The sequence below is a fragment of the Echinops telfairi genome, unplaced genomic scaffold, assembly GCF_000313985.2.
Source record: "Echinops telfairi isolate 266 unplaced genomic scaffold, ASM31398v2 ScPeMD7_9;HRSCAF=40, whole genome shotgun sequence".
NCBI classification, from domain to species: Eukaryota; Metazoa; Chordata; class Mammalia; order Afrosoricida; family Tenrecidae; genus Echinops; species Echinops telfairi.
The window spans coordinates 91,438,186-91,449,909 of NW_022103906.1; the positions used below are offsets into that span (position 1 = coordinate 91,438,186).

The following is an 11,724-nucleotide window of genomic DNA, read 5'->3' on the forward strand; positions in this document are numbered from 1 at the left end:
CAGGATGTGCTCCAGTCTCTCCTCCTCCCCCGTCATCTGTTCCTGTGTGCTCTGGTCAGATATATCCTTCTCCCGAAGCTGCGGATTCAGTGCCATCATTTGAGATACATTCTTCTCAGGGGAGGTGCAATGGCCTTTTTAACAATGAATGCCATGCCATTCCTCATGATTGTGCTATTCCTAGCAAAATAAGTCATATAGTTATCTGATTCAAAATGACCAGTACCAGGCCATTTCAGCTCATTGATGCCTAGATCATCAATCATTATGCTTTCCATTTCATTTTTCACCACTTACAATTTTCCTACATTCATACTTCACACATTGCACCTTTCACTCGGTAACAGATTTTTGCCGCTGTTTCACATTCCTTTGAATTGCTCCCCATCAGCCAATAAAGATCCGGAAGGCTCCATTCCTACAGGCTCCATTCCTCACATCGCCATGGTAGACTCCAGCTTTCGAAATCTGCTCCTCCTCGGTCACATTTCAAGTGCCTTCGTTCCCATGAGGCTCATCCTGTGGCACTGTCTCCCAAAATGTTTGCTTCCACTCATTAGGCCCTCAGTGTCGGACATGAGGTTTTCAGTGGCTCCTCCCTCTCAAGTGAGGAGCCGAGTCCAGCTTCATGGTCTGCCCCTAGTCTGGAAGCCCCTCTGAAACCTGTCCACTTTGAGGGACCCTGCTGCCATTTGAAATACCCGTGACATCGCTTCCAGCATCCCAGCAACACACAAGCCAGCACAGTACAACAGACCGACAGACTGTGGTGGGACCTAAGATACGGTTAACTAACCAAAATCCGAAGTTTCTGTTTTTTATACACAAAATCTAAATGTTTTTACAACTACTCTTAACTGTTTTCCCCCTATTGCTGTTAGATGCCATCGAGTAGACTGCGACTCAGAGTGCCCCCTGGGTACACCAGCTCACACCGCCGCCTGGTCCCGGGCCATCCTCACAGTCACCGCTGAGGGACCCCATTGTGGTAGCCACTGTGCCCTTCACTTTGTTGAGGATTTTCTTCTTTTTCACTGACTCTCCATTTTATCAATCGTGATGTTCTTAAAAAACAGTTCCTGTGAAGTCAATTGCCAGTTATGTGGAGCCGACACGTGTCAGAATAGAACTGCACTCCTTACAGTTTTCATTGATTACTTTTCACAAGTAGATCAACAGGCATTTCTCTCAAGGGACCTCCCACCTTTGGCTTAGCAACTGAGTATACCTCTCAGAACTCCATTCTATTAGTATATTTTATCTATAAACAGACAAGATTAAGGTAATTTAACAGAATTTCACTTAAGGGAAGCTTATGTGTTTGTAAACCTTGAAATAAGAGTGTCTGGATCTTAAATAAATTTTAGAAATCTTTAGATTGGTTTCTATGCATCTTGATGCTCATAGCTAAGAAACTATACACATTAATACTTCTAAAATACATATGATACTTTATAATTTATAAAAACCCTTTCGAATCTAGATGTATTTGCTATTCATAACACTTGCAAAAGTTTCTCTTTCCCCAAGGAGCCCCGTTAGACACTGGGCTCGGTGGGGAACATAGGAGCGTGACCCAGCGCCTGCTTTCAAGTGAATCGAGCAGATAAAGTGAATACACTGCAGTCTCGTGACAACCCAGGTGCTGCTGGGAGGTGTCTGGAGAGTCGAGGAAATGTCGCCACCCCCATCGCAGGCCCCCAAGTTGAGTTGGGTTGCCCAGCAGGTTGAGGTGCAGTCCGGCACAGATTCTCACATCTTTTAACTCACAGTCTAGAAATGGTTTTCATTCAACCTTTCAAAATGCTATGTGTGCATGGAAGCTTGAGTGTGGTTATGTCAGGAAATGGAATACGTCTCTACTCATTTGTTTTTCTTTCTTTCCAATAGGTCTTAATTACAAAAAGCTGACAGATGACAACACAAGTCCTCTTGAAGCATTGGAGCCAGTTCTTTCAAGTCAAAACATTTTATCTATTTCCAAACTTGTTCCCAAAATCCCTGGAAAGGATGGACGAATGCTCTCCCCAAGCTCTCTGTACACCATCTGGCTACAGAAGTTGTTCTGGACTGGAGACCCTCACCTCATTAAACAAGTCCCCGACTCCTCACCCGAGTGGCTTCATGCCTATGATGTCTGCATGAAGTACTTTGACCGACTCCACCCCGCTGACCTGATCACTGTGGTTGATGCAATTACATTTTCTCCAAAAGCTGTGGACAAGGTAACCAAAGAGATGGCTTGAAGTAGATTGAATTCCTGAGAAGAAATGGAAATAGCTCTTAAATTTTGTAGATTTTTGTTTTCAGTTTCTTTTTTTAAGTGGGGATTTACTACTTAAGTTTGGTGTTTTATTTTTTGTGTGAAGCATAAGATGTTTTTGTTGGAAAATCCTGTGAACTATGTGTCTCTCTAAGTCCGATGATTGCTTTCTCTTTTTTACATCTGATGCAGTTGTTCAGCGCCATCCAGTCAGCTCCAACTCCCGTTGACCTGGCGCACTGCCTGAGTCTGCAGCATCCTCGGAGTGGTTGCTAACTTTGAGCCCATTTTGCAGCCCTGTGTCGTTGAGGGTCTTTCTCTTTTCTACTGACTCTCCACTCGGTGAGCCATGGTTTCCTCTTCCCAGGACTGGTAGCACGCCTGAAGTCAATGGGAGGATCTTGCCCTCCTCTCTTCTACTGGACATTGTGGATGTACTTCCTCCGAGACCGATTGGCTTCTTTTCAGGCAGTCTGTGGTGTTTTCAGTATTGTCAGCACCATCATTCACATGCAGCAAATATCGTTTCTTTTTCCTTCACTGCCCAGCTTTCGCATGTAGGAGACAAGTGAAGACGCCTTGCGTTGGGTGAGGTGAACCTACCTCAGTCCTCCAGGTGCCATCTTTCTTCATTAACACTGGAGAGGGATTTTGTGTGGCAGATTCGTCCAGTATTGTTCGGCCTTTCATTTCATGACAACTGCTTTGTGATTCCATGATGGTGGATACAAGTAAAATGAAGTCCTTGACAACTTCGGTCTTTGTTCATCTTCCTGTTGTTGTCCAGTGAGCCGTTGTGAAGATTTTGATTTTCTTTACACAGGGTTGTAATCTCTTTCGAAGATGGTAGTTTGTGATCTTCATCAATAAATGCTTCAAGTCCTTTTGATTTCCAGCAAAAGCAAGGTTTGGGTACCTGTACCTCGCAGGCTGCCCTGAGCCGTCCTCCAGTCCTTATGGACGTTCTTCACATATGCAGGCTTCTTGCAATGTGGCCTCCTCAGGCCGATTGACTAAGTACGGTGACAGGGTACAGCCCTGACTCACACCTTTCCTGATTTTAAACCCGACAATAATGTCCCTCGTTTTGTTTGAACAACTGCCTCTAGATCTTTGTATAGGTTTGAGAACAGTGGACTACGCTGGACTGCCCATCATTCACAATGTTATCCATCGTTTGTTATGGTCCACAAAGTCAAATACCTTTGCCTAATTGATAAAAACAAGTAGTCATTCTTGGGTATTCTCTGTTGGCAGCCAAGATCGTGTGACATCACCAGTGAAACCCCTGGCTCCAAACCCTCTTCTGGATCTCATGTTGTTCTCTATTGACGCGCTGTTGCAACCCGTCTTTACTCGAGCAGAATTTTACTGCGTTTGTGATAGTAATATTGTCCTGTGCGGTCACTTTTCTTTGGCTCGGGCAAAACCAGGATTACTTCTTTTCTGATACCCAGGTGGGTATCTTATGAATGTCTTGCCTTTTCATTTGGTTTGTCCTGAACATGTTCTTCCCTCTTCGTTTTCTAATTCCCGGTTTTCACAATTTCATTGTAATGACTTGCTTTATCTGCTCAAGTGGTCTTTTGAGATTTCCTATTGAGCTCCTTTGCTTCATCATTTCCTTCATTTGCTTTAGCTGCTCTCCAATCAAAGGCAAGTTTTAGGGTCTCTTATGACATCCACTTTGGTCCTTTCTTTCATTCCTATCTTTTTAATGACCTTTTAATGTTCTTGATGTCAATCACATTTTTTTTTTGCTTTGGTCATTAGTGGTAAACACATCAAATATGTTCATGAGGTGGTCTTTTAATTCTGGTGGGATACATTCAAGGTTGTATTTTGGTTCTTGTGGACTTGTTTTAATTTTCTTCAGCTTCAACCTGAACTTGCAGGTGAGCCAGGGATGGTCTGTTCCACAGTCTGCTCCCGGCCTTGTTGGGCTGGAGCCGTTGCAGATCCGGTATCTCTTCCCACACATCTCATCAGTTTGATTGCTGTGTGTCCCATCTGGTGAGGTCCATGTGTATAGTTAATATTTATACTATTGAAAAAGGGGAGTCGGCGATCTGTATTTACAAAATCAAAAATCCTCTTGTGATTTCTTTCAGTTAGTAAGAGTAAGGTAACGATGTAGGTCTTTCATAGAATCAAAGTGGCTTTTCGTGAGCTTTCAAACCGCCAGAGTAATTGGATTAGAAGGAAGGCTATGGAAAGAAGACGCTGCAGACAGTCGAGTGTGGAATCTGAGCAGACGGCGGTAGAGCTGAAGTGGCTGAAGGGTCCAGGGAAGGCCTGGCGCCAGCACGGCCACTTGAGGAGTGTTCATTCTGAGGTACCTTTCTCCTCCTGCTCAGGGACGCTTCCAACATTTTATGTGAGGGCAGCAACTGAGCCTTGTCCACCACCAAGGCCGTGTGGTTATTGGCAGCTTGTATGTAGGGCTAGATGGGCCATTTAGACTTTCCAACAAATATTCATCCGTATTTAACTCTAAGAATGGGGCATTGATTCCTCTCAGAGTTTTCATTCTTATTTACAATATTCGAAATTGGTTTGTAACACCTGCTTACCACATTGGTTTCTCAATCATGTACTTTCAAGATGTTCACTAACCTAAAAATACATCACACAAATATTTGTGTTTTGTATATGTACATAGTACGCTGTTCCTTCTGAGGAAAAATACATAGCTGACCCAATAGAATTTAAGTTGATTAATGCATTGCTTTCACGTAGCTCAGGTGACATAAACCTAAACATAGATGTAATTTTATTATAAATTATATCAAAGGTCATTTCTGCTGAGTCAGATAGGTTACAGTGATGTGAGAAATGCATTTAAAATTAATTTCACATTTTTAATCTCAGTTGATATTTTTTCTTGTGTTATTAATTGACAAGCTCTTAATTTTGCATTTGGAGAGAAAAACTTAAACTTTAGGTGGCCTGCATCTTTGAAATCACATCACACTGTCCTGTAGAGAACCTGAAACTCACTGAAATACATGTCAGAGGACACATTTGGAAAGGGAAATGCAGCTGCATTTTCCCAAATTTGCAAAACACCAGATGTTCACACAGCTTGTACATGACGTTACAAATGTAAAGTAAGGGTACTGTTCATCCAGCCTGTAGTTTTCAAATGTGTATCTACATTTAATTCAGAACCAAACTTTTAGAAAGAGCTTGTAAGCCCATTTTAGGCATTGTAACAGGAACAATAAGCCATTGTTCACGTTTTTGAATGCAGGGAAGAATATTCCCCCAACATGTGTCCTCGAGAAGGCACTTATCTGGGAGTATTCAGGCACCTTTTGCAAAACCAGAAGCCGTAGGAATTCCTTCCGGGGACATCTTTGCAAAGTGTCATGTCATGGAGACAGATTGAATTTGCATGCTATTTGAAGTGCTGAATTTATAAAAGGACACATGATAAAGTCCTTTAAAATAAATTTCCAGTAAATCTAAATGGTTTTCTCAGTCAAGTTAAAGTTCTATTGCTTTTCACTCCAGCAATCAGAGAAAGATTTTTGTAGAAGAGACAGAGAGTGAGTCAGCAGGTTAGAAATTTAAGAAAATGGTGAAAGAGCTGAAACGCAGATAAAAAACAAACAAAACAAAAAAAACCTTTTTGCTCCTTCAGTTAAGTAGTTACAAAGGCGGGGGATGCGGTGGGTGGGGTTGGGGGGATGGGACACATGTAATGTTGGCCCCCTGCTTGCTTTCTGTCAATGGTATAACTACATCTGCGGTGATGGGAAAATGCACCTCTCACTTATGGTATCCTTAATTTGCCAATAATCTTCTTTAAAAATCCCACGTCATCACAGAATTACAAAAGTTGCTAGAACTGTCTTGCTCAGTGCTCCTTAACTTGAAATTGTATGTCGTTAGTATACTTTTTGATGAAGAAATCAAGTGCATCCGATGGGATGAAAGTAGGCATTAAAAGGCATTCATGTATGCCATGTGTCATGATGTTGTCATAGTAGATAGCAAGATGTAAAAGCCATGCCTGTAAGAATATGAGTCTTCCCAGGAAAATTAATTTTAAATTATTATAATGGGAAAGCACTCTTCCTCTTAAACTAGAAAGTCTTCAAACTCAGGGATGGAGTCATTTATTTCAAATTTCCCAGTTCCAAGTGTATTGCAATGAAGTAGCTACTCCTTAAAGAGTTGTTTAGTTATTATCATGGATGAGAGGCCGTGAAGATTGTTTCCCTTTTTGAGTACCTCAGCAGTCTTCAAAGTTATTGAATCTATTTAAGAACTTTTCCATGTACATGATATATCTATTAATCATTTTCATATTAGAAATTAAAACCAAGAAATCATAAATCATTAATTAATCAAAAGAATAATAGTAGATCCATTTTACGTAGTCTAAGTATGATTTAGTGGGGGTAAAACCCAAACAGCTACATTTCCAAAACAAAACAAGCAAAAGTAAGAAGAATGGCAGTGTTTACATGCCTTTCTTAATAGAGCACACTGAGGGCTCCTGCTTGCTCTTGCATTTAATCTGCTATTGTTTTGTTTAAAGTAAATGAAGAAAATCCAACTTCTGGCAGATAAAAAGTTGAAAAGGAATAAGAAGCTATTTTAATACTGCTTTTAAGTAGTTTCGGGTAATTGTCTTTGATAGTTCACCAAAACTCAGCAAGTAATAGATTCTTAAAGACTGGGTATATTTTGGAATCTTGGGGGATGCTATTGAATTTTTGCTTCCCTATTACATTATAAAGTCTTTTGACCAACATTGCATATTCAATGATCTCTTATATGTATGATTTTGTCGTAGAATGTATTAGTGTTTTATTTTCCTTTTGAAAAATTGCTCTGCAGAGTTACTCAGCCCTTTCAAATGTTGATACATCTTGTTATCATGTCAACAAATCACATTTATTAATCTGAGAAAACATTTTATCAAATGTTTTTTCCTAAATATTTAAGTAGTGGGTTGCTATCAGACTCACTGTGGTATTGACAGGTTTTCTAAAACTAATTGTTTCTGTGGAAACTTGCATTTTAGCAGTGGGATCAAAGACTTGGCGAAGTTTTCATTGAAATGACAGCTGACAGTGTTCACCTTGGAGGAGGTCTCTGCCAAATATCCAAGTCTGAATAGCCGTGGTTTGGCTGTCCATTGTTCTGGCAAGCAAACACGGCGCTGTACGTGGAAATCAGCTACCTCTGCTCACAGTTCGCTAAAGCGGTGCTTCTCAACCTTTCATGCAGCTCCTCGTGTTGTGGGGACCCCAACCATAGAATCATTTTCTTTGCTACTTCATCACTGTCATTTTGCTACTATTATGAATTGGGTGACCCCAGTGAAAGGGTCGCCAGATCCCCAAAGGGGTCACGACCCACAGGTTGAGAACCACTGCACTAAATGCACAAATGTTTTATCCCTATCATTTTTCTGTATGCAGTAGTGTACTTTATGTACACTTCCTATTTTCTCACAGAGAATGTAGAAATGATGTGCACTCTACAGATGAGATGTAACAAAGAATCCTGCTCCTAGAGCACATTCTTGAGTAGAAACAACAATGAAAATTACAGTGACTCCATACAGTTGTTGCCACTCCTTTCTTTCTGTGAAGGCCCTGGCAATTTGAACAGTCAGTACTGTTTCAGCATCAGTACCAACTCGAGGACACAGTGGAAAAACCACAAACTGTAGACCAGTGTCATTATCATAATATCATATATATGATAATCTGGACCATTGTTATAGATAATTATTTCTGAAACCATACCCATATAAGTCAGGATAATAGAGATATATTTTTGATGTATGCATAAAGGATTCTTATAATTTCAATTTTTCAAATACTTTTAATCAACTTTATAGAAGTGTTATAAATAATTTGAAAATGCAAGATAGAATGTCATTATACCACACTTTGAACTGATGAACTATTCAATATATTTTATCTTGTCTGTCAAATTTAGCTTTTATCATTTTTAACTGATGTGTCCACCTTATAATGCTAATTAGGCTTAGAAGGGAGTGCCTTGGGAGAAAAGCCCATGAAAGGAGAAGATGCTTGAAGCAGGGGAGCAGTTTCTAAAGGACTCTCTTTAAACCTTGACTCTTGGACGATTAAGGTCTAGATGATGAACATGTGACCTTTCCAGGGGCTATACATCTCTGAGCTTGAGCGTCAGGGTTAATTCGTAGTTCCCCCTCGGCATTGCTCACCATGGATCTATTTTGTTAGAGTGCTGGAGGTTCCAGTCAGAAAGGGGTTTCAAGGTGCCAAGAGGGATGCATTCCTCTTTGGAAGCTCTAGGGGAGAATCCAGTCACTTGCCTTTTCCAGTGTCCGGAGCCCGCTCTCATTCCATAGCTTCTGACTCCCTTATCTTCAAAACCAGCATGCTGCATCTCTTGATCCTCTTGTCTTCACCTCCCGCTCTCTGACCCAAACCAGAAATGGTTCTCCATTTTTTGGTAAGGATTCATGTGATTAGATTGTAGTCTACCTGGAACATCGAGTATACTCCCCGCATTATCCGGGTCTGCGCCTTTCATCACATCTGCAACCTCTCTTTGCAGTGGAAGGTAACATATTCACAGATTTCAGGGATTCAACCTAAACATCTGAGGGGAACATTTTGCCTGTCATTCTCCTAAAAAGAATAAATGTTTAGACATCTGTATAATTGAAACAAACGGAAAAACAATAATAACACTGGCAATTTAACTCACAGCTGAAATGTACTCTTGTACACACACATTTTTGTAAATCTATAAATAAATCGATTTTCGTTTATATGTAAGCTATCACATTTTCACTTTTCAAACAAACCTGTTGGCATTGCATGATTCCATCTTGTCTTGCAAGGTCGAACTGCTCGTTGGGTTTTCTTGGCCACAGTCTGTACACAGCCGTGCACGACAAGCAAGTACTCGTGCTGAGTGGCTTCCGGTCACAACCCTCTGGGTTACCAGGTGAGCTCAAACTGTGTTCACCACCTAGGGACATCAAGCTACTTCGAGGCTAATAGGCCAAATGCATCTACATTTAGTTCCTGAGATGCACATTAAGCCATATTCCTTTTGCGTGTGTAAGGTTAGAGTTCACACTGTAGGAACCCTCCAATTATCTTCATAATTTTTTAGTTGTCTTAGAAGACACTATGTTTTTTAAGGTCCTATTCACAATGGAGAAGGAGCCCCGCTGGGACAGGTGCTAAAGCGCCTGACTGAGAGGCTGGTGGTTTTCTGGAGGAGAAACCTCCGTGAGTCTGCTCTTGGGGGGTCACAGTCTGAGAGGGTTTCTGGTGCCGTTAGCGCCCCTGTGAGTCAGCATGCACTGATAGGCGGCGGTTTGATTTTTCATCTTTGTTCTGAAGCAGAGGGTGACATATTTCCTGCTTTCGCCCTTTTTTGTTCCTCCTTAAATTATATTGTGATCTTTGTTGCTATTTTAAAATCATATAAAGAACTTCTCTATCAATGTAGTATACCTTGATTACTTAGGGGTACAAGATGACTAATACTCCTAATTTTAAAAAATAGCTTTTTGCCTGTTGATCTCTCCTTGGAGTTTATTATTTCTCACTTGACACCTTTGATTCTGAATGAATGAGTCGTGGTCATTCCCAGTACATTCTGGAAATGCTTATTTGAGTGCCGCTCCGTTGTCACTGGGCTAGGGGCAGGAAGCAAATCAGAAACAGCCACGGTTCTTGCCTATGAGAAGCTCAGAGCTTGCTGGGGGCAGTAAAAGATTATACAGCAAGCTAAGTCATACCCAGAGTGCGGCTTGAGAAGTAAAGGGACCTGGGCCACAAACCTGCTGACTGAATGGTTGGCGGTTTCAATGGAGATAGTAGCTTCACAGGGAAAATGACCTGGTGCTCTGCTCTTGCAAGGATTACAGTCTAGAACCCATCGGGAGCAATTCTGCTGTGCTCTCTGGGGTGGCTGAGTTGAAAATTGACTCAGGGCACAACCTGTGAGCTGAAAATTGACTCGGGGCACAGACAGCACAACCTGAGTATTAGTAAATGCTGTGTGAGTGCATAAGAAGGAATAGTTAAATATTTAATATCTGTGTGTATTCTGGGCATTTTTGTTAATACCGAATAATTATTGCAACAATTTCAAAATGAGTGATGTATACTATTCTCCTAACCTTCAGCTAGCCCGCCTGTTATTAGAGTTGTAAATACTGTCCTTCAATTCCCGAACTTGAATGTCTTTGCTTCTAAGGACTACAGTGTCCAGTTTTCCAAGGTGAGAGTTTAGTTAGATAAGCATATCCTATCTTATTCATCATATTTGCCCAAGCAATGTGTCTTTTGATCTTTTGACTGCTTCTTCCATGAGCATTGATTGTGAATCCAAGCAAGACAAAATCACGGACAACTCATTTTCTGTTTTGCCATGATGCTACCTGTTGGTCCAGTTGTAAGGATCTTGGTCTTCTTTCCATTGAGTTATAATCCATACTGAAGGTTGCACAATCCCGGATCTTCATCAGCAAGTGTTTCCGGTTCATCTCCCTTTGAACAAGCACGGGGGTAGAAAGGATTAGGACTTGTATAAAGACTTGCATGAATGTGAAGCCATTCAGGAGTTTTGCTCTGACCTAACATTGTAACACGATTGCTTGCTTGCCTGCTATGTTGAAACTAATGGAGGAGATAATGGTCGAAGGAAGAGGGCCACTGAGACCATTGGAGTTAGCCAAGCAAAAGATGGGGATACTGTGGATTAGGGTTCTGGTGTGAAAATGGTGAGAAATGGATCAAGAAGACCTCCTTTTTTTCCCTGGAAGCAGCTGATGGGTTCAATCAATATGTTCACCTTGTCATTAACAAGTCCGCACATAGCCACCAGTGCCACTGGGGTTTCTTCAGTAGTTCACAGATAATGAGTGTCAGTCTCTGCCTGTCCCGGGGTACAAGTGTAGCATTGCACATGTGGTTGGCAATGGGGGCAAGTGGAGACTAAAGGAAAGGCATTTACACTTTTGTCTTTCCCAGGCAAGAGACCCCATGCCTTAAGAATTCCGTGATACTTTGGTTCCTTCAGGCTATAAGGAATCCACACACTACTGGCTACTTAGAATGGGAGCCTAAGACTGGGAGAGCGTGGGCCGCTTGAACAGCTCATCACTGCACGACTAGCCACAAGGGAAGGTCACATTTCTAGCAGTCCGTCATAGTCATCTAAGCTACACACGAATATCGACATGTTGCTCTCAGCTTCCCTCAAATTGACACTGATTCAGAGTCAGCATATATGACAGTGTGGAAGAGCCACATAGGGTTTCCAGGGCCTTCGTACTTCTTTTCTTTTTTTAACTTTGCATTGTGACTTGGGTGAAGTTTACAGAGCACATCGTTAGTTTAACATTCAACAACTCACACAGCTTCTATTCCATCTCATTCATTGCTATCCCTTCAGTGTAACATAACTTATCCCTCCTCCTCCTC

At 41.4% G+C, this 11,724-nt stretch overlaps 1 protein-coding gene across 1 annotated transcript in view; it reads left to right on the plus strand.

Moving 5' to 3' along the window:
* The window catches only part of NBAS (NBAS subunit of NRZ tethering complex), a gene marked incomplete at its 5' end in the record, with an annotated part of 394,305 nt that overhangs the window by 302,025 nt on the left and 80,556 nt on the right, over positions 1–11,724 (plus strand). Inside the window, one exon of the mRNA XM_045286598.1 lies at positions 1,891–2,225. Coding sequence (XP_045142533.1) covers positions 1,891–2,225 — 335 coding nt within the window. The remainder of the gene's footprint in view (positions 1–1,890; positions 2,226–11,724) is intronic.